General features: G+C 43.8%; 4 protein-coding genes across 4 annotated transcripts; 3 read left to right on the forward strand and 1 right to left on the reverse strand.

Annotated features, from left to right (window-relative positions):
• Positions 1–344: 344 nt before the first annotated feature.
• On the forward strand, positions 345–3695 carry LOC102715558. The gene is made up of 3 exons (XM_006650680.3): positions 345–1144; positions 1518–1806; positions 3311–3695. Exons 1-3 carry the CDS (start codon positions 416–418, stop codon positions 3343–3345), a joined length of 1053 nt encoding a protein of 350 aa, XP_006650743.1. The 5' UTR covers positions 345–415; the 3' UTR covers positions 3346–3695.
• A 3548-nt stretch (positions 3696–7243) lies between these two features.
• Positions 7244–9204, forward strand: LOC121053894 (LEAF RUST 10 DISEASE-RESISTANCE LOCUS RECEPTOR-LIKE PROTEIN KINASE-like 1.5). Its single transcript, XM_040522366.1, has one exon. It carries the CDS (start codon positions 7326–7328, stop codon positions 8634–8636), a length of 1311 nt encoding a protein of 436 aa, XP_040378300.1. The 5' UTR covers positions 7244–7325; the 3' UTR covers positions 8637–9204.
• Positions 9205–14827: 5623 nt separating this feature from the next.
• Positions 14828–20952, reverse strand: LOC102715834 (defective chorion-1 protein, FC106 isoform). The gene is made up of 6 exons (XM_006650681.3): positions 20558–20952; positions 19015–19085; positions 17505–18289; positions 17133–17244; positions 15271–15923; positions 14828–15185 (listed from the first exon to the last, which is right to left on the reverse strand). The coding sequence occupies exons 1-6, from the start codon at positions 20865–20867 to the stop codon at positions 15068–15070; spliced, it is 2049 nt and encodes a 682-aa protein (XP_006650744.3). The 5' UTR covers positions 20868–20952; the 3' UTR covers positions 14828–15067.
• Positions 20953–25452: 4500 nt separating this feature from the next.
• Positions 25453–27220, forward strand: LOC102699770 (AAA-ATPase At3g28580-like). Its single transcript, XM_040521982.1, has one exon. It carries the CDS (start codon positions 25559–25561, stop codon positions 27095–27097), a length of 1539 nt encoding a protein of 512 aa, XP_040377916.1. The 5' UTR covers positions 25453–25558; the 3' UTR covers positions 27098–27220.

The following is a 27220-nucleotide window of genomic DNA, read 5'->3' on the forward strand; positions in this document are numbered from 1 at the left end:
AAAGCGTTTTACCGTTCGTAAAACGTACTTACTAAAACGAGAGAAACGTTTCGCCGTGAAAAATCGTTATACGTGTAGCGGTGCAAGTTTTTATTTACTGGAGAATGGTCGATCCGACAGTGAGCGGAATCCCGCAGCGTCCCGCCAATTCCGCGCGTCGCCTTCCTCGCCAGCGCGACCCGACCCGACGTGCAACTCACAAACCGAACCGGTCGAAACCCCCCGAAACCGACCGACAGGTGGGCCCGCCGCAACCGTGGTCCCCACTAGCAGCGAGCCGGCGTCGCGGCGTCTCTCCCCTTCATTAATCCCCCCTCCTCCCCCTCGTCGCCGGCCAACTCCGCGTCCCCGCCTCGCCTCCGCCGCCGCTTGCAGAAGAAGAGAGGAGGAGGAGGAGGAGGAGGAGGAGATCGGGATGGAGCTGTTCGCGAGGGCGCAGGTGGTGAGGCTGAAGAGCCACCACGACAAGTTCCTGTACGCCGACGAGGACGAGGTGCACGTCACGCAGGACCGGAACGGGGCGTCGACGAACGCGCGGTGGACGGTGGAGCGCGTGCCGAGCTCCCCCGGGGTGGTGCGACTCCGGAGCCGCTACGGGCGCTACCTCTGCGCGTCCAACGAGCCGTTCCTGCTCGGGATGACCGGGCGCAAGGTGCTGCAGGCGCCGCCGCCGCCCGCCGGCGGGCGCGCCGACTCGTCGCTCGAGTGGGAGCCCGTCAAGGACGGCTTCCAGGCGAGGCTCAAGACCCGGTACGGCCACTTCCTCCGCGCCAACGGGGGGCTCCCGCCGTGGCGGAACTCGGTCACCCACGACGTGCCGCACCGCACCGCCACGCAGGACTGGGTGCTCTGGGACGTCGAGATCGTCCAGGTGCTCACCCAAGTCCATGACCACGCCCCCACCGGCGCGGCCGCGCACGAACTTAAGAAGCCGCCGCCGCAGGAGGAGCCACGCCACCGGCCCACCAACTCGTACACCGGGCACCCGCCGCCTCCTCTGCAGAACGACTCGCCGCCGCCGCTGCGGGAGACGCAACACCGGCTCACCAAGTCGTACACCGAGCACCCGCCGCCGCCTCTGGAGAAAGACTCGCCGCCGCAGCCGCCGAAGCCGAAGCCAAAGCCCGCGCCGTCCGAGCTCGAGGTTTGTCATCTGGCCCAACAATTCCCTTGCTCTCCATTGAATTGACCAGTTCGTGCCCGTAGAATTGGTCTCCATCTCATCGTGAGAAAGCCATTGACTTCAGATTTGGAGCACTCAGCTCTTCATTTGCATCGAATTGCGTTGGCTAATGTCGCGTCCTTTGGATGAACTAACCAATTATTTCATAGAGCTGCTTCTAGAATCAACAAACAAAAATGTACCTGGCAATCATTTGGACCTTTTTGTGCCAAGAAATTTGGAACTGTTACTAGTTGATTTAGCGATGATTTCCCCAATTTCCCAATTACTTATGAGCTTTTGCGACGATTTCAGAAGAAAACCGATTAACACTGAGACTTTCTTGTGCATTCAGTCCTTCCCATCTTTCTCGGCGCCATTGCACAAGGTGGAAGGTCGTGCAATCCACTACCATATTGCAGATGACAAGGGCGATGTGGACGACAACGACAAGACGAGCTCATTCACATTCAATGGCTCCAACCTGGAGGAGCTCACGCTCAAGTTGCAGGAGGAGACGGGGCTTGATGACATAATCATCTGCACACGCAGCCCTATCACCGGCAAGCTCGCTCCTCTCCGCCTGCAGCTGCCACCGAACAATGCAGCAATGCATATTGTGCTTGTCCGGGAGTCCTCAAAAGGTGAGTTTTGTCATTCCTGTTTGTCTTCACCGTCCTAGCTCGCCTGATTCTATTGGCTTCTATGGTAAAAAGGCAAAAAATAAGCTAATTTTGCTAAAGCTAGTGATATTCGCTGAATCAGTGTGACTTAGTCATGATTAATAATTGATCCGAGATTGGAGTGGCTGTTTTGACTTAGGTCTTGCAGAGCCTAACGTGGGTGTTAGGTATAGATACAGTGTGCTGCGTAGTTTTAGCTGGAACGTAGGTCCAAAGAACCAATGGCTGCCATTGTTCCCTCTCATTCTTGCAGTGCTGGAGTACTTTAGCTTTTGTTAACCGGAGTCAGAAAGCCTAATACTTTTTTATGAGAACATAATATAATTTGTTATGATATGTTGATACCAGCCGTGCAGCACTACTTTTAAGTTTTTAACCAGCCGGGAATCAAAGAATGGATATCCACATAACCAACTTTTACAATGCTAAGTCATCCTTTTTTGCAAGTTTAGGATAGTAGGATGTCTTCATTATGAAGTTGTAAAAAGGGGACAGTCACAAATACCCAGATCGATGGGGTTGAGAAGCGTGGTACGCTACGTGTGAGGTTTTTATAAGGTAGAGAAAATTTTCCCCGTTCCTGGGTCGAGGAATGCTGCCTTTTGAGTGTGTCCTTTTCGTATTATCTGCAGATTTTGATTCAGGGAGTAAGTAGTACTTTTTTAAAAAACAAAGGCAAATCTTTTCTTTATTTCATTGATGGAGAAGATAAAATACACAAACCCGAGATTTCAGAGAGTAATAATGGTAGACAGCAGATGAATTAGCTGTTCATGAAGTTTCACCACACATCCACCATAATCCATTACAGCTCAACCAATCTTTTTGTTATTTAGATACCATTAATCTTTTACAACATCGGTGCGAATTGTATGTTAAGTCCTTGCATCTACGGACAGTATCTGTGCTAGATTGGGTTTCAGGCTACGCTTTTTATTTAGAAGAGAGTGAAGAAATGCATCAGTGCATCCTAACATTTTGCAAAACACGAAAAACATGCCACGGTTCTGCTTCATGTTAGATGCTGGTTCCATTCTGTTAGAAGCAAACATAGTCAAATTCTGTGCCACATTTCTTTTGACACAGAGCTACCGTATTGACGTTAGCAGCAAACATAGTACAATTCTGAAAGAAAATGTAATTATCATTGCTATTCATCAGGTCGTGCCTTCGAACCGTGAACAAAACTTGATGATAATGGTTTTAAGATTAGCATGGCTATTTTTCATCAGGTCGTGACACGCGCATACGCTGCATCTTTGGCATTTTAATCAAAAACCCAATTACTACCGCATCTAGCTTAGGCTTTTAGCTATTACAATCAGGATATGAGAACTCTAGCTGCATGTATTCCCGTAAATTTTTTTTGTTGAGAAGTGTACACAGATTCTTGCTGGGTTTCTCAACCACACGATCTGTATATTTCTATCTTCGACTAATTATCTTCCCTTTTTATGCATTTCAGTGGCAAAAACATTTCCATGGCCGTACGGGCCATAATCTTTGGAGAGAAGGCAGCAAGTTGGTTCGAATGATTGGCTGTACATTTTGTCCATTCAGTTTTCTCTGTACGAGTGGAGTTCTTGGTAGGATCTCATTCTCTTGTCAGTCAGTGTATATAGCCTTAAGCCTAAATTAAACTAGCAGAGGTATCACGTGCGAAAAATTGGAGAGACATTTACAGTTCATAGTTTTTTGAGACCTTGAAGCATCTATACCCTTCATATATTTATTGATTATTCCTAGGACAAACCAAGTGACTTTCAGAAGTTTATTTCTGATATCCATGGATATCCCATCTCTGAAGAGTCGGCAGAATTCAGCTTGGGGATGAGTCTTAATTCTGCCTGCACCAGCAGTTCTAGGCGATTTAAACTAATCATAATCTGCTTCTGATCAAGTAGAGAATAGGCATGCATACATACATAAGCAAATGCCCAAACACCGATGGCTCCTTCGGATTGGATGAAATTTAGAGGAACTGAACTAAATCCCATGAAAACCCCATAAAATTACTAGCAGGATTACGAAGAACTGAACTAAATCCCTTATAATATTCCTCGTATAATGGTATTGCAAGGAAGCACGCCTATCCGAAGCCCGTGCCCTGGTGCTTGCTGCTGCTGAAATTTTTATCATGTTTTGAATCTTTTTACCTTTTTAATTCTCAAACTAAACCCTCCTTTACTCCTAAAAAGAAATTAAACCCTCCTTCAAAAACTAAATAAAAAAAATCCTCCTGGCAAGTTGCTAATTTCATTGAATAGAGATGGAGTAAATTGTACATGCGCAAGCGCCTGGAAAATTTACAGATTCAACTTTCAAGACATTTGGGCAGAAAAAACTAGAAGGCTAGTCATCTATCCAGATGCTTTGCTCCTGCCAAGCCCCTCCGGATGGGACGTAGATTATGCAGATACGTGAAGAGAATATGGACAGAGCTAGCGAGCTGGACGACATATGAACAGATAAAACCCACACGGTGGCATCAAACCTCCACTCTCCTCGAGTGGTGGGAGATCACTGTTTGCACAAACGAAGCATCAAAGAAGGCCTTGCGTTTATTAATGCTGCTGGTTGCCTGAGATTTAGGCCTTATTTAGTTCCTATTTTTTTTTTTCAAAAACATCACATCGAATTTTTAGACACCTAAATAAAACATTAAATATGGATAAATCAAAAAACTAATTGCACAGTTACGGAAGAAATCTTAAGACGAATCTTTTGAGTCTAATTAGTACATAATTAGACATAAGTGCTACAGTAATCTACATGTGCTAATGACGGATTAATTAGGCTCAAGAGATTCGTCTCGCGGTTTTCAGGCTAGCCATGAAATTTATTTTTTCATTTATATCCGAAAACTCCTTTCGACGTTCGGTCAAACATTTAACGTGACAATTCTCCTAAAATATTTCTCGATCTAAATACCGCGTTGGAACAAAAGGAATCTCAGAATCTTTGACTTCCGGTGAACAGTCTGTTGGCCAACGCCACCACCATTGTTGCATCTTCTTGCTGCTGCTTTGCGAGTTGGCTCCTGCGACTGAGATGGATAACTGAACCCGTGTCGTCGCAAAGTGCGTGCCGCCTTCTCTTTTCCTTTTCGCTTTCGAAATTTCTTTTTGTTTCCTTCTCTTTTCCTTTCCATCCTCAAAAGAATGCCAGCACGGGACAGGACACCATCGAACAGGAACAGCTGCCAGACACACACAGAGAGGCACAGCTTTGAATCTTTGAAGACCAAAAGTTTTTTGTTCTCGCCTTGCCGGATATTTCTGCAACGCAATCGAACGAACCTGCTCTTGTCAAGCAACGGTTTTGGACGCTACACCATCGCTCCTGCTCGTCGACTATCGAGCCGGTCAATGCAACGTGCCAAAGCTACCGTTCGATGAAATCTGGCACGGAACGCCATGAGTACAAAGGGTTCATTGATGGAGCTGGTTGTCTGCTGGTGACCACGCCCTAACTTTTCGTTTATATCTATATTTAAAAAGTAAATTTTAAATTTTAAATTAGAGTTAATTTTGATTTCTTTTATCAAATTATATTTTTCAATCCTACCTTGTAGATCTTTATATATATATATATTATATTTATAAATATTTCGTTTCTATTTTTTCATAAAACAGCCAAACATTCAGCCGCGTGTTGTCACTGCCATCATCTACTATCCATTCACCTCTTATTTATCTCCGTCACTCTCCTCTCCAGCTGCCATGTCGCCCAACTGTATTTAGTACTCCTGCAAGGCTGCAACAGCCCAGCGACTTCTAAATGAGACGACGACTGTCCTAATACGAAGGAAACAGCTAATCGCCGCATTAAACTAATCGAATCGCGTCGATTAAGAGAATAGCTATAAACATATTTTAAAAAGTGAGCTACTAATTATAGTAAGGTACAGTCGTACAACACGAATTTTAAGACAAGTGTGTATATGAAATGTATGAACATGTATTAATGCTTTGTAGCTGTTATATAAATTAGCTATTAGATTGACTATAAATAAATTATAAATGATTGAGGTAGTAGTTGACTGCACTGAAATTGCTCTAACAGCTAGTCAGCTACACAAGTAGGAGTAATTAACGAGAGCCGCGTTCCGGTTGCATTCCCATCCGGCCCAGGTCGCTGTTACTACTAAATCCATATCTCACGTCGGCATCACCCAACATGATGAAGCGCCATTAAAAAGCTTTAGCTGAGACCACCGGCGACCACACCTATAATCACGTCCATATGCAGCTGCAACCCGCATCATCTCCGCCTCGTCGTTGATTATCCGGGACTCATTTCTTTTGGTACGAGATTTTTAGATTTTTTCCGTGTTATCTGATTTTATGATAAAGGTATTTTATAGTTTGTAAATAACCAAATTAATTAATAGGGATCTAAAATTTCCCTACTGCTTAAAATTAGATTCCATGTCCTCTTTCCCACCCCAACGTCACGCAAAAACCGTTGGTTCCCCCAAAACTAGGGAGAAACATCAAATGATTTCTTAAAACACCGTTTTTTCTTACACGTCATCATCAATTATATAAACATGTTGTAATATACGGTGGAATAAGGAAATGTTTGAGTATGACACTCCCATGCTAAATAGTAATTTTAAAACAGCTACATGAGAAACATTTATATTTCAAAAGTATACGAAACAAATTGTTTAAAAACTTACTCGCTTCGATTTTTAATATTTGACGTCGTCAATTTTTTGACACAAAATATGTGCTATTCGTATTATTAAAAAACATAATTATCATTTCTTTGCACTGAACGTGTGTCAAACTATGTAACAGTCTATATATGACATATTTTTTTTGCATATTCAAAATAAATTAGAAAACGAGGATCAAATATGCGTAAAAAAACTAACAACATAAAAGTTAAGAAAACGGAGGTTGGAGGGGGCAAGTATACCACCGAATCAATAATCGATAACGATAATTAAGAAAAAAAAACGGATCACTTGTGTATTCTATCTCTATTGCGCTCCCCACTACGATGCACGGCCCGTGGATTTGAGTTGAGTTGAGTTGACTCGCCTAATCTCCAACTTAACCTTTTCTGTTAAGAGTCCAAATCAGGTGTGATGCCCACCTTGGAATTCATCAAGCCGACGCCGAAAAGCGAAAAGAAACTATCGAAAACGACACATCCTCGAGATCGATCGGTCGATTTCACTCCAAACTCACGAGTTCGAGATCGACTCTCGGTCCAAATTCCGTTCAAATTTTGGAGCTTTGCGTTTGGTTTCTCTGAGTTTTTGACATTCGAATTTATTTTTTTGTTTTTGTTCCGGTTCGGTGCCGGGCCCACCCGTCAGGAGAGGCATGTGCTGACGTGAGGGAAAAATGAGTTGTGGAGGCGAGTCTACGTCTGCAGCAGTTGCGAGTTGCGACCCTTCCCTTCTCTTCTCCTCCGCCGCGCGGCGCATCCAACTTTTTGTCCCGCGGCGTGGATCGCGAGCCCAGATGCCCCCGCGCCTCCTCCTCCTCCTCCTCGCCGCCGCCGCCGTTGCCGCGGCGCTGCCTCCGCCGGTCGCGGCGGGACGACACGGTGGCCCGCCGCCTCCGCCGCCACTGCATCCGGACAAGGCGGGCGGCGGCGGCGTGCTCACGACCGCGCTCGTCGCCGCGGCGGTGCTGCTGGTGGTGCTCGTGCTCTATCTGTGCGTCGCCATCGCCTTCCGCCGCTACCGCAGGCACGAGGCCCCGGCTGCGGGGCCGACCAACGCGGCCGCCCGCGCGGCGGCGTTTCTTCGCCGGCATGGGCTCCACCAGCATCGGCCTTCGTACACCTATGAGCAGCTCCGCGCCGCCACCGCCGGATTCGATCCCAGCCGCAAGCTCGGGGATGGTGGGTTTGGGACGGTGTTTCTGGCGTACCTTCCGCCCGGCGGTCGCCCCGCCGCCGTCAAGCGCCTCCACGTCCCGCCGTCGCCGTCCCCGTCGTTCCCTTCCGCGTCCGCCACCATCACCAAGTCGTTCTGCAACGAGGTGCTCATCCTCTCGGCGCTGCGGCATCCCCACCTCGTCCGCCTCCACGGCTTCTGCGCTGACCCCCGCGCTCTTCTCCTCGTCTACGACTTCGTGCCCAACGGCACCCTCTCCCACCACCTCCACCGCCGATGTGGAGTCACCGCGGCGGCGCCCCCTCCCCCGCCGCTCCCCTGGCGGACGCGCCTCGCCATGGCGGTCCAGATCGCGTCGGCGCTCGAGTACCTCCATTTCGGCGTCAAGCCCGCCGTCGTGCACCGCGACGTCACCTCGTCGAACATCTTCGTGGAGGCCGACATGCGCGCCCGCCTCGGCGACTTCGGCCTGTCGCGCCTCCTCGCGGCGCCCGACGCGTGCGCCACGGCGGGCGGCGGCAGGGAGCTGGTGTGCTGCACCGCGCCGCAGGGCACGCCGGGGTACCTCGACCCGGACTACCACCGCTCCTTCCAGCTCACCGAGAAGAGCGACGTGTACAGCTTCGGCGTGGTGGTGCTGGAGCTCGTCACGGGGCTGCGCCCCGTGGACGTGGGCAGGGAGCGGAGGGACGTGACGCTGGCCGACTGGGTGGTGTCCAAGATTCAGGTCGGCGAGCTCCGCGAGGTCGTCGACCAGCCGGTGCTCGCCGAGGGCGCCGGCGTGATGGCCAGCGTGGAGGCGGTGGCGGAGCTGGCGTTCCGGTGCGTGGCGCCGGACAAGGACGACCGGCCCGACGCCCGGGAGGCGCTCGCCGAGCTCAAGAGGATCCAAGGGATGCTCCCCGAGTTGTCCGGCCTCAAGGGATCTTGAACTGAATTGGCCACACAAGCTTCTGAATTCTGATGCTCATGGACATGGCTGCGATTAACCTGTCGCCTCATCAATCCAGGATTGCCAAGAGGATGCACACCGTCAAATGTGAGTTTGATAATCGTAGAACCGAAGTAATTTGCTGCATATAGTTTAGCCAGATTCTGATACAAATAGAATGTATCCTGATGTATGCGAAATTCAAGTTCGAATCGGGTATATTGAATCATTTTGATTTGAGTCAGAGAATCGGGTCCTTGCCGGCATCATACAGAGAGGATACGTAGAGTTATGGAGGTCTGAGTTAGAAAGAGTGAAGATTGGCTACACCATTGAGTTTTTCTCGGATCTGTTTATGCTCGCTCTATCCCATAAATATAAAGAATTTTTGTAATACAAATGTATAATCAAAGTCTATTATATTTTAGGATGGAGGTGGTACGTTAGTAGTTACTGAGTACGGTGTAGATTGGATTTTACAATAGAGTTAATGAATATAATTCCACTGCAGCTATTTGTAAATCAAAACATTACAAGGAGTCCGTAAGACACTACTCGCACTGCTTTGACCAGCACATCTTTTTTTTTTAATGATTATACTTATAAATCAAAATTTAAATTTTTTAATCTTAAATTTGGAGTTGATTTTAAGATTTTTTATGGATATAGCCTTCTCGATTTCTTTTATGTTTTTTTGGTATGTGCAAGAAATCTGAATTCTTGCTCATCTTGACACAAGTTTGCAGAACCACGCAGTGACACAGATGGATCCAACGTTTTCTGCTAACCAAAATAAACGAATGCAGGGCATGTTCATAAAATTCACTAACATATGGCCGAGTCAGGAAGTCTGGATTCAGCCGGAGTAGATTCGTGGTTTCAGGTCTATGCCCAAATGCATTAATCTGAACATCAGCGAATTCACTCATGTTGCTGACCCGTTACTAATTACTTCATTAAAAGTACTTGTGGTTTATGTTTGAAGATGTATCTTGCTACAAATATGGAAAGGCACGGGTCAATTCACGAGTAATTGGTGAACAGAGATTTAATTTTAACTTTTAAAAGTATTTGTTAATTTATTTAGTTGAATTAGAGCCGAAATTAGCTGTGGATCTATCGACGCCCATTCTTGGATTTGGATAACTTCTTACGTGCAATGGGCTTTTGTGAGCTGCAGACCATCCGGTTTATTATAAAGGTGAATAGAGCACCATGGCAACATTTGCTTTCACGATATTTGTATTGGTCGAGAATGAATTAAACTGGATGATCCATTTTTAATGTGTAAGGAGATTGCATTTTGCTGGTGAACTCAAAATTTAAAAACTGAAAACGCAATGAGCTATTGCTGTAGGATTGAGTATGGAGTGTACGTGGGTAAGGGGGAAGGATAGTGGGTCCTAATATAGACTTTACTACGGCAATGGTGCCTCCTCTCCATGGGCCCAAAATGAAAGTTGCAGTCAAGTCATATCGATCATCAACCTACGCTGGGCTACACATCTATCTGCCATGTCAACCCCAAACAAACTGACGACCGGGAGGTGATTTCAAATCCATGTCTCGAGAGCTCGAGACTTAAAATGCAGTTCGTGAGTAGTTAGCTGGTTCCAACTCCTGATTCCTAGTTTGATTTTTGGAATCTATAACCAGTTTTTTTTAATTTTATGCGCATGTTTAATATTTATTTCTAAAAAATAACGTTCTACAAATTTGCATCATTTAACCATGTCATCCATGTTCACGTCACTTCATTGGTCTTTTTTAAATTTTGAATTGATTAAATTTTATTTCTAAACATCTGATTGGTTCTCGAATCATTGGAATGACTAAAATCATGAAATTCAATGTTGGACGGCTTATATTCTGGTACAAGTTTAAACCCTAAAAGTACCTATAATTTAGAGCAGATGAAGTAATGGATAAGTCCATACCACCTCCATTCAATATTTTTTCTTCCCTTACCTACCTATATCTACAAATCGATGTGCTTTATTACTTTAATACTCCTCCCAAACCATTGTCTAACCTCCACCGTACTACTTTACTACTCACTCATGTTTGTTAATTCTTATCATTTGAACAACGACACCGTCTTCTAAATCTACTTTTGATCGTAATTGTTTGTTTTTTTACATATATATATATAAATAAATAAATGTTTACTTTCATTAAAACATTTATATGAACATATGTGCTAATATTTTCTAATTAAATATTTTAAAGTTATTACTAGTCAAAGTTTTAAAAGTATTGAGGGGTGCTTTGATTTTGTTTCTCAATATATCTTGTTTTGAACACCATAACTAAAAGTAATCTAGAGCAGATGTAGTATTTCGTATCCGAACATTGTCATTCCACCACGGTTATAGAGTAGTCCCAACCCTAATGAGATACCAAAAAAAGAATCGCTACTATTGGTGGCCACTTGATTTTTTGGATTGACTGAAAAATGTCAGATCGGTTTGATATAGCTACTCCTAATGGTAGCAATCGTACTAGGGACTTTCAGTTTAAGGATCATGTATGAATCCTGCCCATGTAACCTTTGGGTCTGAGTTTCAGGCCTAACTGAGATATTTAACGAGTTTTATTTCAGACCTAATACGAATGATCAAACGCTGTAAAAAAATTAAATATCTTATGTTATGAAACGGAGGTAGCAGAAGTTAGAAAAGAGTCGTTGCCAAATAAAGCCTTGGTATTTGACTACGAGAGAAGCCACCGTGATGAGGACAAGACGGCAGCGGGTTGTGCTCGGTCTCCATGGTGATGAGCCGATGCGTCATGCAGAGGCTCATGCCCCCATCCGTCTTACGTAGTTTCATCTTTCTACCACTAATTTCGTCCCTCGACACAGCGCCATGGCCAATTGTTATAAGGTAAAAAAAAATTATAGTAGCGAGACGAAACGTGCCTGTGGGAGAAACAAAAGACCCCCCAAAAAAATCTTGATTTATATTTCTATACTGGTATAAGCTTTCTACCACTTTTTAACTCAAAATAAAGGGACAGTTGGACGATGATGGATTGTAATGTTACCACATATATCTTTATGAAATTTATCTGAAACCTGGAGATTTTCAGTAACCTCCAATGGTAAAATTGTGTTTTTGCATTGGTAGATTGCACGGATCGATCCCTTCTGCGGCGGCGTCTGATGTCCATATCTTCAGGGTATGGCTGCTACACAAATACCATGACGTTGAATTTCGTTAAAAGAATGTTGTCAACCGACCAGAACAAACTTGAAACCAACTGCTTATAAAGAGTTGCTTTCAAAAAAAACTGCTTATAAAGAGTTCGTACAAGTAAAACAATTTATTGCCAAAGAAAATGTCCAGCCATGCTTTCTGTATAAATCACAACTTGTAGATAATCCGGCTTCTTCTATTTGCATATGCAGCCGATGCTTAGTAGTAGTCCGTGTGCGTGTTAACGGTTCCAAGGTATCCGTGCCGCCGAACCGATGCCATCTCACGCTCAACTCCTCCACGTCCGCCGCCTCCGCGCGCCACGGAAATCGACCCAGGAAGTCGGCAAAAACGCGACGAATGCACCTCAGCCGTAGTTAATGGCGGTTTGGATAAGAGATTTTTCTAGTCACATCGAATGTTTAGATGTTACTTAGTAGTATTAAGTATAGATGGGTAACAAAACTAATTACATAAATAAATATGCTATTTATTAGATAAATTTTTTAAGCTTAATTAAATCACGATTAGTAAATGTTTACTATTATGAACTAGTCTAGAGTATGTGATATGTTCTATTAATAGTCTATTTTAATACTTTTAATTAATATTATGAATTAGTCCAGAATATGAGATATGTTTTATTAATAATCTATTTTAATACTTTTAATTAATAACAATACAGAGATAAAAAAAAGTTTTTTTGGGTGGGGGTGACATGCCCTTGGCCAACCGGAAGACGGAGGAAGCAGCTGCGATTCGATGGGTGGATGGATGCCTCTCTCACCAAGCAACCAAAACCCGTGCGCGCTTTCCCGCTTCGATTCGCCCTCCCTCGCGCGCTTTCCAGAATCCAGATGCCCTACTCCTCGCACCCCCCCACACCCATCGCCGCGCGACACGTCGCGCACAGCTCATCCCCACCTCCGCCTCACCGGCTAGCTATTCCTCCTCCCATAAGTAGAGAGACGAGCCGCGACGTCGCGCCGGTCACCTGCTCCATTAACACGCCCGCTGTCTCTTTTCTTCTCCATCGCGTCACCGCCACCGCACGCAGCTCGCGCCGTCTGGGTTTCTTCACCTTTCCCTTGGTGTTCGAAACGTAGACGATGAGCGATCCAAAGTACGCGTACCCCTACCCGGCGCAGGGCTACTACCAGGGGCCGTACCAGGGCCCTCCGGTGATGGCGCCGCCGCAGTACGCCGCGCCGCCGCCGAGGCGGCAGCCCAGTTTCCTCGAGGGCTGGTATGAATTCGCTACTACCTGCATGCTCGTGCCTGCGTTTTTTTTCTTCTCTCAACTGTCTGGTTGATTATGTGTGTTAATTTTTTGTAGTTTGGCTGCGCTTTGCTGCTGCTGCTTGATCGATGAGTGCTGCTGCGACCCCTCGATTATATTCGTCGGCTAAGGAAGGATCATGGATCGATCGATCGACCTGGGGTTCTTCCTCGTCAAAGGATGCAGATTTAAGCTCCTCGAATTGGTTCATGCTGGTTCCTAGTACATATGCATATGCGTATCTCTGATTGATAATAATAATAACGAGTGCGTCACATCCTTAATTACTTCACCTGTGCTTGTATTGTATTAGAGAGTATGCGATTTGTTCACTTGTTGCTTGCCCGTCTGTACCTTGTTCTTGTTCGCTTGGATTGAGTAGCATTTTTTTTTTCCAAGGTAGCAAAGTGGTAAAGCAGATGATTGGGGTAAACAAGTCTTGATTCGTGCTGTTTTTTTCCAACCATTGCGTCGCGGCGGATTAAGACCGGCGGATTAAGACATTCGTTTCTCCAGAAATTTTAAGTACGAATCAGGATCGAAGCCTTAAAAAAAAGGCCCAATTACTCCTCTCGCAGTCGAGCGGCACAAAGACACGTCACACGTGCATTCCAGAGAAAGGAGAAGTGGGGCGGCCGAGGCCCAACAAGTCGACAAGCCACGCCGCCACGGTAACCTCTTTCGGTGCGTCCCTGTCTAGCCACAGGAGAGGCGGTGGTCTAGATTATACTAGAACGAAACACTGTAGCTGCTGACCTGCTATTTGGCTGTCACTGTAGCAGTTATGTGTAGCCGTTGAATCAAATAAATTGGTACGTCTAGAACGGGAAGAAATCCTGCTCTCATTTCCAACTTTCAAGAGAAACAAAAAGAGTCAAATCACGTTGGTGCTGACTCACGGGTGATTGTTTTTTAATTAAAACGCCAAATGACATGTTTATAAATTAAAAATAATGACATGTTTACAAATTAAAAATAATTTATAATTAAAACTTATATATATATATACACACACATGTTTGTACGTATATGTATCTACATATGTATTCTTAATGATTTAAAAGTTAAGATTAAAAAATATTTTATATTGTATTTTCTAGCATTGCTTAAATTCATCACTTGATAAATGTATATAATTTATATATATATCTATACTACGTCTATATCTGTTTCATATTGTAAGACTTTCTAGCATGGTCTAAATTCATCACTTGATAGATGTATATATATATATATATATATATATATATATATATATATAAAGATTCATTAGCATTTATATGAATTTAAACGAGGCTAGAAAATCTTACATTATGAAACGAAGGGAGTACATTATAGTGAAAACCAAAAACAAGTCTAAGTCTAAATTTAAGTAAATTTAAGGTTAAAGAAAATACGGGTGCTCTGCATTCGAACAAGCCCTTGTACGGTTGAGCTTAACCGTGGCACGCGAATGAGAAAGATCACTAGCACAAGATTAATTAACCATGGGCTATAGCAAACTTTAAAAAATAGATTTTTTTTTCTAAAAGAACTTTTATATTGAAAATAATAGCAAAAAAAGCTCCTTGTGCCTGGCCGTAAACGTGGCAGTCTGGCAGTGATAAGCTCTTATGCTTTGCGTGCACTATCTAGTTGGCTAATGGATTTGGTAATAAATCAACCACACTGGTTTAGCAGAAACAAAGAGCTCACGTTTCCTTGATAGCAGGGCAGGCAGATAACGGGAACGTCAAGTCTATCATGATCCACGAGTCACCACATCGATCGCTTGCATCACCTCAGTCAGTAGCCACTTATACATCTACAGTTACAATACACTACCCCGTCTTGTTGGATGTCTGGATTCGATGTAAAATTGCAAACAGGAGACGATGCTCCAGTTCACATACAAACAGTAAAATGGCACTACGGCTACCCGCTGGCTATGAAATTTTCCTCGGTATAAGACTTACCTACTTGGGGGACATGAGCTTGTTTGAGTCGTTATCATGTTTCAGTGACGAGTCACCACTGACCAGCTCGTGGAACGCCTCCACTTTCACCGGCGGCATGCTCATTCTGTAGGCACTCCTGCAACCGGTGCATCGGAGCAAGAAGGTGAAAAGATGGAATCATGGATTTCAAACCGAACAAATTGAATTCAGGGGGTACTTACATCGATGGCATTTGTTTGTACTGCTGTGCTAGTTGAGGATTCTGGCCTCCTGACATGGCTAATTGCTGCGCTAATTGCGCGTTCTGGCCTCCTGACATGGCTAGCTGCTGCGCTAATTGCACGTTCTGGCCTCCTGACATGGCCAGCTGCTGCGCTAGTTGGGCATTCTGGCCTCCTGACATGGCCAGCTGCTGCTGTTGCAATTGTTGTGACTGTTGCTGCTGCTGTTGCAATTGTTGTTGCTGCTGCTGCTGCTGCTGCTGCAATTGTTGTTGTTGTTGCTGCTGCTGCTGCTGTTGAAATTGCTGTTGCTGTTGGTGCTGAAATTGTTGTTGCTGTTGTTGCTGCTGCTGCTGCTGCTGCTGAACCTGCTGTTGCTGCTGAAACTGCTGTTGCTGCTGTAAATACTGATGGTGCCTTAGCTGCTGCAATTGCTGTCTGGTAAGTGATCCGTAGGGACTATCAATTTGTGAGTCCACAGTATTCTCAATCTTCACATTTACCATAGCCTGGTTTTTGTCTGCCATTGTAAGAGGACCACGGGGGCTGGTCATTTGACTGCGTCTCAACCACTGTTGCTGCAGCAGCTGCTGCTGCTGCTGTGGTGTCAAATTCTGGGTATTAATAGCCATTTGGGGTGCAAATTGCCTAAGCTGCCAGTGATGCATATGTTAATTATGTATCATTAAATCATCAAATGAAGAGAAACATTTCAGCAACAACTAAGCATATATATCAAAAAGAATTCAATCATCACATGAAGAGAAATATGTCAGCAACTACTAAGCATATATATGAAGATGGTGGATATATCATGCTTGACAAAAAAATCTAGCACCCATTTGATTTGAACAGTTCGACTAATAAAAAGTTACACATCTAGGTGCTCATTAGTGCTCACTTCTGACAACCAGATATTAAATCCCATTCTCCAGCCAAAGCTCAACCGGGTGGCCAATGAGTGATCTATGCCGTGATTCATACATGTTATGAATCTTTACACTGGTCTTGGGAACCACTTCTATGCTATCAGCATTAGTTTGCCCCAGTTCTAGTCAAAGTTCCTATGGGTATTGGACTAATTTTTACCGAGTAATTTCACATCAAGAGAAGCTTAAAGGAAGAATCTGATACCACCACATTCCCCATGAACTTAACAAAACCAGAGGTAATGTTAGTTAAGTCACTGACAGATTGATTGGGGAGTTCAATTACAAGAGATAATGTCAACCAGGACATTACAGTTGTCATTGACAACCAGCCAGATTCTAACACTAATCAGGGATCATCAGGAAATATTCACACCCATAAACTAAATCAAGTGGAAGGCATCGTATATCACTGAAGGCTTGTCTAGTCAGCTAACATCTATCGCTGCATGGCTATGAGTATAAATTATTCTGATATAATCAAACAGCCGTGTGCCCAAGTGTCGAAGCTATCCTCCAAGCAGTGGAAAATGAGGGCAATCTTTGGTGTTTGGTGGGAGCGTCAAGATTACGCGAGATTTTCTCAATGGCTACAGTACTAGCTCCGTAGAAGAGGATGGCATGTGTTGGTGGTGGGTGGCAGGGTTTTTCTAATCCTCCTACCCAGCACCGTTTTTCTCTCTTGCTTAATAAAAAGATACTCTCTTGCTTAATAAAAAGATATGCAGATCTATGGAGTGTTTAAAAAAACAGCATGTGCCTCATTTAGTTGTCTAAAACTGCCCGTCCACATGGTTGATGTGTGGAAATTCTTGTGGTATAACTGAACCATTTTCTCAGGAATGAAACATAAATGCTTTAGGGTTTATAGAAATACTAAGATATAAAACTAATGCACAGTACAAATTTGGTGAACCAGCAGCAGTGTCCTACCTGTTGCGCATGAAGAAGAGCATTTTGGTTCTGTACTTGTGCATCTTGCTGGATAGGGTAGTTGGCCCCTCTATTCCCCGTTTTAGTGATCTCCATCAAGGGACCAATGTTACTAAATATTGCAGAAGAAATTGCTATCAGGGCTTTGGCATCGAATTTTATAGGAAAAACACATTTATACACATGGCTCTGCCATCAACATGACTCAAATTTATTACTAGCTCCTTTAGGAAAGAAATCATTCACTAAAATATAGGAGTGTATAGTAACACAAAAGGCATTTCCCCACACCAAAATACCAAAAAGAATATAAGTAGAGCAAATGGGAAAAAAAGTAAAGAAACACATTTATAAAGTAATGGGTTAAAGTACCTGTAGCCAACAGTCTGTAGGAACATCTTAAGGAGTTCAATGGATGAAAATTGCTTCCTGTAGCTGTCAGTTAGAAGCTTCAAGTTACGCCCAAGCTTAGAGATGTGCTTAATAATTATTTCTGAAAGAACATCAATAGACATTGCAGTTCCACTTTCAAATCCTGCATTTGCTAAGTAGCGAGCAACCAACTTCCTTGTCATAACCATTGCTTGCTCTTGGCTTAGAGGTTTTCCTTCTACTCTGGACCCATCTTTCCCTCGATATTTGTTTCCTTTCTTATAATACTCAGGCATCATTCCAAATCTTTCAAGCATTCCAGTGTTGCGACTAACAGGCGCTGGTAAATTATCAAGAACCCCGTGAACTTCTATCTTGTAGATCCTAGACGTCTCACTTGTTCTAGGAATTGCACTTTCCGGGACGCAGTCAGCTGGAAACCTAATTTCTGGAATGAAAGTTTCATCCGCTATATTATTATAGTCCCCAGTGTTCTTTGAGGAAGGGCCATTTTCCAACATTGCGACCGAGACGTTGTGACCCTGATCATCCATAAAAACAGCCCTCTTTCTTTTATGTACACTACAAACCTTCAGATAATTGGACATTCCCTCTGATGTTCTTTTTGGTATATCTTTGTCGCCAGAGTGAAACTTGGCATGCCATGTCCTGAACTTTTCAGCATATTGTCTATACCATGTCTCAGGTAACTCTTCGTATCGATTATGTCTTTGAGACAACATTGCATTCTCCCTGCTTGGACTAAATGAGGTTCTAGATTGCATCTGCAGCAGCAAGAACAATTATAACCATAAGCATAGCGTATGAATCACATCAACTTTAGTTAGTATGCACCAACTGCAGCTGAGCCAATTACAAATGCTATACATAATTGGTGTGCATTTAATACAACAACCTGGAAAGTATCATGCAATGATCTATGTCATCGCCAGCAGTTACATAGCCTTTTTTAGGCGCGAATATCAGTTACATAGCTTGGCCATGTGAACAGTCCAATGAATTTAGATTTAGTTTGGGGCCAACGAGTAGCTTATGCTGATCTTTAAGAAGACCATAGCAGGACAATTAACACAAAAGTGAGGTCAACAGTCCACACATCTATTGAAAAAGGAACTAAACCCGTGGTTACTATGATAAGTCTGTCATAACCTCTACTACAGTTGTATGTGCGAAGTTTTCAGACGGTGAACAAGTCCCCAATCTAGAAACAGAGTGCTAGCAATACATCAAGGAGAAATGATGCCTCACATAACAATACTACATGGTACATACAAGGACAAAACTGTGACGATGGTACTCAACTGGAAAGAGACAATGCATGAAATAAAACTGCAAATTGAACTGCAACATACAACTTGAATCTATCATACTCAGTAGCTAGCGCTGTTGCAGAGAGCAGCGCATCACTCAACAGATCAAGAAAAAGGGATTCTCTCTAGAAAGAGTTACATGCTGCTGACATTCCAAAAAAACATTGGAGATAACATACATGGTGTTGATTGGCATCTTCCTGCTCATCTTCCAATGAAAAATAAATATCATCTGCATGGAGCTGAAGATCTGGGATAAACAGATAACAGAATCACAATAGATAATGGCAGATGAAAAAATGAATTCTTATATCGAGTACTAACTAGTTCAACTTGTGCAGTAAAGGCTTCTTGGTAGACAAATGCAATATACCGTCGCATTTGCAATGTGCTTAGTTTCTTTCATATGGCTTTCATAAAGGTGTAAGAATCTCGAATAAACCACAATATCATCTAATTTAATCAAGACCCAAAAAATGTCAGAAATGTTGAAGAATAAAAGATTTCAGTCAATCATTTGAATGAGATCGACCATATTAGACAAAACAATTCCTAGAGTCATATGGTTCAAATTTAGCCCAGTAAAACATCAATACAAACCTCCTCCCTTGCAATGTCCAACTAGTATTCCATAAGGAAACCAAAGCTTACTAGAGTAGCATATAAAGGTTAACATTTTAGTCAAGTTTAACCTGATAGCTACCATTTTTGAGGTGGCATATAATTAGTTCAGCGCATAAGGAGATAATTTTATAGTAAAGAAGGATTTCAGAAGTATCATTTAGCCTCCATAAGTGAGCAACAAACCAGCCTGGCTAAAACTCCAGCTGCTTGCTTCAATAACTATACAACTTTACATCCACCTAAAAAAAGGAGTCATAATGGATCAAATATACAATCCCTGCAAACAACAGCTGATGTTTCTCTCACGTGCGGCTTATTAGATTAGATTGCAATAGAAGACAGATATCTAATAAAAAAAATCCTGCCATTTCCCTTATTATTAACTGTCAAGGTTTCATTTCTTATCAGCTCCCACCTCCCAGCTTATCCCAAGCTTAGGTTAGCAAGATGAGATAGACATCTTGTTTATCCTTAAATATAAACCATGATCACACTTACTAGTGAAATTCACAAGTATCAAGTATGAAAACATGATAGACCCTATGCGATAATCTTCATTCAGGAAAATGCACAACATAGATAGGTCACTGGCTGTGTACAATAAGATATAATTTAGATCAGTTAGAACCTAACTAATGCTAATTACTACTACTTCCGTCTCATAATAAGTGCAGCTCAGTAGTTCAAATAAAATATCCTGTACAGCTGGAATATCAAAACACCTTTTATGATTCAGCGCAATCGTTACTTAACAATAAATGTTCCAAATTAAAATTTTCACCTGCCGTGACCAAGGGAAGTGGCCTCCCAAAGCTAACATTTTCACGCTAGATCACATATCAGTTAAGAGTAAAGAGTGCCAATTATGAAGGAACGCTATTTTCTGAACAATATCTAACTCAATGCTAATTCCTGAACAATATCTCGCTCCAGAAGTCACTAAGCACATATCTCAGCCACCCCCAGATTCCACGAAAACCTAGAACACCATAAAACTACTACCGCCCGACTTGTATCCAGTAAAACCCAAACCCAAGCGATTCCAGCATCAGATCCCTAGAATCAAATCAATCGAACAGCAAAGTACAAGGGACTCACAGCTGGAGCTGACGGAGTTGAGGCCTGCCGGGGAGGCACCGCGGGGGAGGAGCGCGGCGGAGGCCTTGTCGAAGAGGAGCGCGCGGACGCGGAGCTGGAGGAGCAGGAGCGGGCGCGGGGGCGGGGGCGAGCCGCTGGAGGAGGAGGGGAAGAGGAAGGCGTCCCAGGTGGAGGCGGACTGGAGGTGCTGCGCGAGCGCGGCGTGGGCGGCGTCCCCGAGCCACGCCCGCCACGCGCCGCACGCCTCCAGCCGCCGCGCGAGGTCGTATCCCCGCCCGTCCTCGCCCAGCAGCAGCTGCGCCGCCGCCATCCCGCCCCCGAGGGGTGGAGGCCGGAGGCCCGCGTGCGGGGTGTGGCGCGGGCACGCGGCGGCGGGATCTCGCCGGCCTCGTCACCTGAGAGGGGAGGTCCAAGCGGAGCAGAGTAGCAGAGTCAGACGGGGGCGAGAGAGACGACGCGGAAAGGAGGCGCCCGAGGCTGGGCCTGGCCCAACATCACATACTTTCGGCCCACTCAGCAAGAATTTGTACTAGGATGGAAATTCTGAAGGGTAAGGGGCTGGATAAGTTAATTTACCAAAAGGAAAAACATAATAATAGATTAGTACATGATTAATTAATTATTAATTATTATAAAAATATAAAATAGATTAATATTATTTTTTAAAAAAACTTTCCTATAAATTTTTTTACGAAAAATACACCGTTTAGTAGTTCGGGAAGTATGCACGTGAAAAACGAGTGAGTTAAGTTAACTAAGGGATGCTAACAAACTCGGCCCAACTAAATTTGTTGAGTTACGGTAGTACTCCCTCCAGTTTATTTTATTTAACGCGGTTTATTTTTGAATCTCCCGGGTGTCTCATTTAAAATTTTGGAACAAACATAAAACTATAAGTCATGTTTAAAGTTTCTTTAGTAATAGATCAAATCATAAGAAAACAATTTATAATAATGTGAATTTTTTAACAAACGAGTGGTCAAGCATATAACTAGAAGCCAATAGCGCTACATAAAAAAAAATGAAAGGGTAATATCATATTGATGTAGTACACAACAAGAGAAAATAAATGATTGTTCTACATTGGTTTTATGAACCTATATCCACACTCGACAAAATCTCTACCGCTTAAAAGCGGGGTTCTCTACTGCTTAAAAGCGGGGTCATTTGCCCTCCTCTCAATCACATGTCACGCAAAACCATCTTTTTAAAGAAACCAGAAAAATTAACTGGTTTATTTAAGAAAACTATTTCTTTTCCCTATAGACCTATGTAGTCGATCATTAGTTGTATGGATTGTTTCTTTCTCTGTGAGCATGTGCACTATATTGGTTACGTGAACCTGTTGTAATGCACAGGTATATTACGAATAAAAAATAAAAAGGGTGATACGAAGTTCTCTTTTATGTCCTTCAACTTTATAAAAAAAAAGGTTAGCTTAGCATTCACAATCACAAAGATAGGGAGTACATCACATGTAAAATTAAGTTACTATCCCTGCTCTAAAATGGAATCATTTCCAAATTATTTAGCAGTGGTTGATGTTAGGGTGAAAAGACTATATTTTTCCATAATAACTGAGCAATGCATGGAGGTGAGATGAGAGTTGGGGATAAAATAGGAATAATTTTAAATGGGTGACTGATTGTGCAAGTAGTATAGTAAATAATACTATAAATATTTATATTTTGGTATAAGATTTAAATCATAAAAAATGCTTATATTTTATAATGATAGAGTTTATTACTACGACGGTTGTGGATTATGGCCGGCTTTGCCTTTTCTAGCTTTTAAAAAGAAAATTAAAACATTTTGATCATCTTATCATACACTTTAAATATTTATGATCAGATATTTAGGTAAATATTTATGACCAAATGTTGACTTTTCTCTCTTCGCATCTGCTCATTATTTTCTATTCATCCTAGTGAAATGATGTCTTGTGCTGCCAACGTGGCAAATAACTACGTGGATTCGTCGGCGCAATCTTTATCTGAAACAATGGAATTTGACCAACTATCATAGGTTTTGGAAATAACTGGCTTGGTATACAGTGGCTTACTAACAAATTATTAAGCTTAAAACAGACGATAAGAGGATTACGCACCTAATCTACGAAGCACGATGCCTATCATTTCCATCCATGACATGTTTAGATAAACTCAACGTTTCCACGGGAAAGTTTCAGTAGCAGTACTGGGAAAAAGAAACATTGCAAAGTCTAGTTACCCAGCCCACCCAATCAAGAATTAGCTCATTTTGAAACGTATATACAATCTAAGGCTAGAAAATAATTTATAAATAAAATTTTTATTTACATATTTATAGCGATCTACAAGCCAAGACTGAAAGATAAAATATAGTAAAAAGCTCAAAATTATTTTCGAATTTAATGTTAAAATTTTGACCAATAAACATAAGCAAAAGCTAAAAGTTAAATCAATTTTGTTGTTGGTGCCGATTGCTAAATTTCCTATCCTTCGAAACACTGCCTATAAAGTACAGCCTCCAAATACTTTATGGAAATTAAATTTACTTTACCGAGTGAATATTTTCAACACTACTTGTATTATTACTAATTATATCGAATTTCTTCTTATCTTCTCACCTATCCTACAACTTCTATTTACTCATACTTATCAAACAAATAATAAAGTTTTGTTTTAATCTAATATCTACTAAAAACGTCACCGTCGTGCAGCCAATGACACACTAGTACACTACCCCTAGTCTTCGCGGCCAAAGAAAGAAGAAATCGCTGCCCCTCTTCGCCACGGCGGCCTTACGACACACCGCACAACGTCACGTTGACACAAATTCAACCATCGCCGGCGAGCGAATACCCAATGTTTCTACGGGAAAAGTTTTTATATTGAGAAAATTTTTAAGAAAAGCGTCACATTAAATGTTTGACCGGATGTTAAAAGAGGTTTTCGGGTACGAATGAAAAAACGAATTTCACGGCTAGCCTAGAAACCGCGAGACGAATCTTTTAAGCCTAATTAATCCGTCATTAGCACATATTTGTTACTGTAGCACTTATGGCTAATCATGAGCTAATTAGGCTTAAAAGATTCGTCTCAAGATTTCTTTCATAACTGTACAATTAGTTTTTTGGTTCATGTATGTTTAATGCTTTATTTAGGTGTCCAAAAATTCGATGTGATGTTTTTAGAAAAAAATTTTAGGAACTAACAAGGCCAGTAGCAGTACTAGGAGAAGAAACCTTGCAAAGTCTAGTTACCCAGCCAACCAATCAAGTGTAACTTATATAAAATTGGCACCCATCTTATATAAAATTGGCACCCATTTTTTATCTTTGGCTTATACTTATAACTTAAAATTTAAATTTTTAATCTTAAATTTGAAGTTCATTTTAAGAGTTTTTTTCACCGAAGTTTACTTTTCAGATTTGGTTTTTATATTACTAGGAACATATATATAAAAATTATACTTGCAAATTATTTTCATTTAGCAAATATGTATTTGACTTTAAAAAAACTAAAGATGCCCGAGAGATCAAGACTGGAAAAACAAAATAGTCTTGTTTCTTATTATTTAGATAATAGGCTATTTATTCTACGAATAGGCAAACTGTCTTTCAAAGGTGAGTCTAAGAGTAAATATAATAGCATGTCGTAAGCTGATTAAATACTAAGGTAAAACGAGATATAAACTTACTGTCGGCTCGGGCACAAGAACCAAGCACTATTTGCAAGAGACAAGTCGGTTTTGTATTAATGATAAAGAGTTACATACTATATAAATATACTGAAAAAAGACTACGGTCGACTTGCTGCCTATATTATTAGTCTTGCTCTAAAATAGTACACTAACTCAATTTCGATGTTTGTGCCCATCGCTAAACTTCCTCGCCTTGGAAACACTGCCTATAAAATTCCGCCTCCAAATACTTTATAGAAATTAAATTTTACTTTACAGAATAAATATTTTCAACACTAATCATATTACTCTCTCCCATCTTTTTTGTTTGACACTAATTTTGAACTAACCAATATCAAATATTTGTAACCGGAGGAAGTATTACTGTTATATCGAAATTTCTTCTTATCTTGTCTCATGTCCTACAACTTCTATTTACTCATACTTATAAAGAAATAATAAAGTTTTGTTTTAACCTTAATATTTAAATAACTAAAAATATTTATATTCTAATGTTGCACCCACCGGTCCACGCAGGCATCCCTTGAAAAAATAGGAAAGAAGGGAGGGGATGAAGCAAGAAGAAGAGCCTTCGTATTCCTGGATCACCACTAGACCAATGGGTCCACGTAATCAAGCAGAAACACCCAAAAACGTCATCATCGTGCAGACAATGACACACTAACCCTACTCTTCGCGGCCAAGAAAAGAGGAAATTGCTGCCCCTCCGCCACGGCGGCCTTACCTTACGACACACCGCCCAGCGTCACGTCGATCGTCACAAATTCAACCAGCCCCAGCGAGCGAAAACCAAACGCTTTACCATTATTCATAGACATTTATTCGTTTCCACTAAAAAAAATTTAACTTTAAATTCAAGTTAATTTTAAAGTTTTCATCTAAATTTTTTCTAGCCTTGATTTTTGATACACTAAAAATATATATATATAATTTTTTATCGACAATCACCATTAGCCACGGGCATGGTTGATCCTTCACACACAAGAAAAAAAAAAGAAAAAAGAAAAAAAAGAGAGAGAGAGAGAGTAGCAGTCTAGTCCACTTCCGCCACACCACAAGAGTACAAAAGAAAAGTCCAAGTCGGCGTCGGCGTACACAGTTTGCACTTGCACATGGGACGACGACGACGACGACTCGATCGACGAGACCGCCACCGTGGCTCACCTCCCTTCCAATCACCCACCCCACCTTCCTCGGCTCCGCTCGCCGGCCGGTGGGAGCGCGCGCGCCTATATATATCCACGGCGCGCCGAGGCATCGGCATCGCATCGGCGTCGGCGTCGGTGGAGCAGTCGCCGTAGTAGTCAGATTGATTCGATGGAGGCGACGTCGTCGGTGTGGAACGGGCTCAACTCCGGCGTGGTGCTGAGCCTGATCGCGGTGCTGTGGACGGTGGTGTGGCAGAACCTGCAGCGGCTGCAGCTGCAGACGCTGGTCGGCCGCCACATGAGCCGCCACGCGCGGCGGCTGGCGGCGCTCGTCGACCCGTACCTGTCGGTGACCATCGCCGAGCACGAGGGCGGGAGGATGAAGCGGAGCGAGGCGTTCGAGGAGGTCAAGGCCTACCTCAGCGCGTCGTGCGCGCGCGACGTGCGCCACCTCCGCGCCGAGGGCGCCAAGGACGCCGACAAGCTCGTGCTCAGCATGGTTGACGGCGAGGAGGTCGCGGACGTCGCGTCCGAGGACGGCGGCGGCGTCACCGTGTGGTGGTGGGCGTACTCCACGCCGCCGCCGCGCGACGGCGGCGGCGGCGGGTACTACGGCTGGGGCGGCGGGCGCGCGCAGGAGAACCGGCGGTACTACCGCCTCTTCTTCCTCGAGCGCCACCGCGACCTCGTCATCAACACCTACCTCCCGCGCGTCCGCCGCCGGGGCCGCGCCGTCATGGTGCAGAACCGGCAGCGGAAGCTCTTCACCAACATCTCCACCCACAGCTGGAGCGACGCCGACGGGCTCGTCCGGTCGGCGTGGAGCCACGTCGTGTTCGAGCACCCCAAGACGTTCGACACGCTCGCCATGGACCCGGCCAAGAAGAAGGAGATCCTGGACGACCTCACCATGTTCAAGAACGGCAAGGAGTACTATGCGCGCGTCGGGAAGGCGTGGAAGCGCGGTTACCTCCTGTACGGCCCGCCGGGGACGGGCAAGTCGGCCATGATCGCCGCCATGGCCAACTACCTCGACTACGACATCTACGACATCGAGCTCACCTCGGTCCACTCCAACACCGACCTCCGCAAGCTGTTCATCGAGACGACGAGCAAGTCCATCATCGTGATCGAGGACATCGACTGCTCCCTCGACCTCACCGGCGCGCGCAAGAAGAAGGAGGCGGCCGCCGACGACGACAAGAAGGACGGCCCCCCCAAGCCGCCGGACATGAAGAAGGACACCAGCAGCAAGGTCACCCTCTCCGGCCTGCTCAACTTCATCGACGGCCTCTGGTCGGCGTGCGGCGGCGAGCGCCTCATCGTCTTCACCACCAACCACGTCAAGAAGCTGGACCCGGCGCTGATCCGCCGTGGCCGGATGGACAAGCACATCGAGATGTCCTACTGCTGCTTCGAGGCCTTCAAATTCTTGGCCAAGACATACCTCGAGGTCGACTCCCATGGCCTGTTCCCCGCCGTCAAGAAGCTCCTGTCGGAGGTCGACATGACGCCGGCGGACGTCGCCGAGAACCTGACACCCAAGAGCTTGGAAGACAATGCCGACTCGTGCCTCGCAGCGTTAGTGAAGGAACTGGAGAAGCTCAAGGAGGATAAGGCAAACGGAAGAAATGGCCAAGGCGGCGGCGATGACGACGACGACGACGACGAAGAGGACAATGCGCAAGCGGCCGAGAAGGACAAGTAGGGCCGCCATTGGCGCCTTGCTGGAGTGGTTGCTAGCATCTCATTTTTCTAGTCCAAATAGCTAATGATCTCTAATATAGACTAAGTAATTTTAATTTTATTTTCATTGTTGAATGTTTAATTA

The sequence above is a fragment of the Oryza brachyantha genome, chromosome 3 (genome assembly GCF_000231095.2).
Source record: "Oryza brachyantha chromosome 3, ObraRS2, whole genome shotgun sequence".
In the NCBI taxonomy this organism is placed as follows: Eukaryota; Viridiplantae; Streptophyta; class Magnoliopsida; order Poales; family Poaceae; genus Oryza; species Oryza brachyantha.

Coding starts and splice junctions, on each gene's coding strand:
- LOC102715558 (XM_006650680.3), top strand. CDS start 416: ATGGAGCTGTTCGCGAGGGCGCAGGTGGTGAGGCTGAAGAGCCACCAC. Junction 1,145..1,517: donor CCGCGCCGTCCGAGCTCGAG/GTTTGTCATCTG, acceptor TTGTGCATTCAG/TCCTTCCCATCTTTCTCGGC. Junction 1,807..3,310: donor TGTCCGGGAGTCCTCAAAAG/GTGAGTTTTGTC, acceptor TATGCATTTCAG/TGGCAAAAACATTTCCATGG.
- LOC121053894 (XM_040522366.1), top strand. CDS start 7,326: ATGCCCCCGCGCCTCCTCCTCCTCCTCCTCGCCGCCGCCGCCGTTGCC.
- LOC102715834 (XM_006650681.3), bottom strand. CDS start 20,867: ATGGCGGCGGCGCAGCTGCTGCTGGGCGAGGACGGGCGGGGATACGAC. Junction 18,290..19,014: donor AAGATGCCAATCAACACCAT/GTATGTTATCTC, acceptor TTGCTGCTGCAG/ATGCAATCTAGAACCTCATT. Junction 15,186..15,270: donor TACAAACAAATGCCATCGAT/GTAAGTACCCCC, acceptor CACCGGTTGCAG/GAGTGCCTACAGAATGAGCA.
- LOC102699770 (XM_040521982.1), top strand. CDS start 25,559: ATGGAGGCGACGTCGTCGGTGTGGAACGGGCTCAACTCCGGCGTGGTG.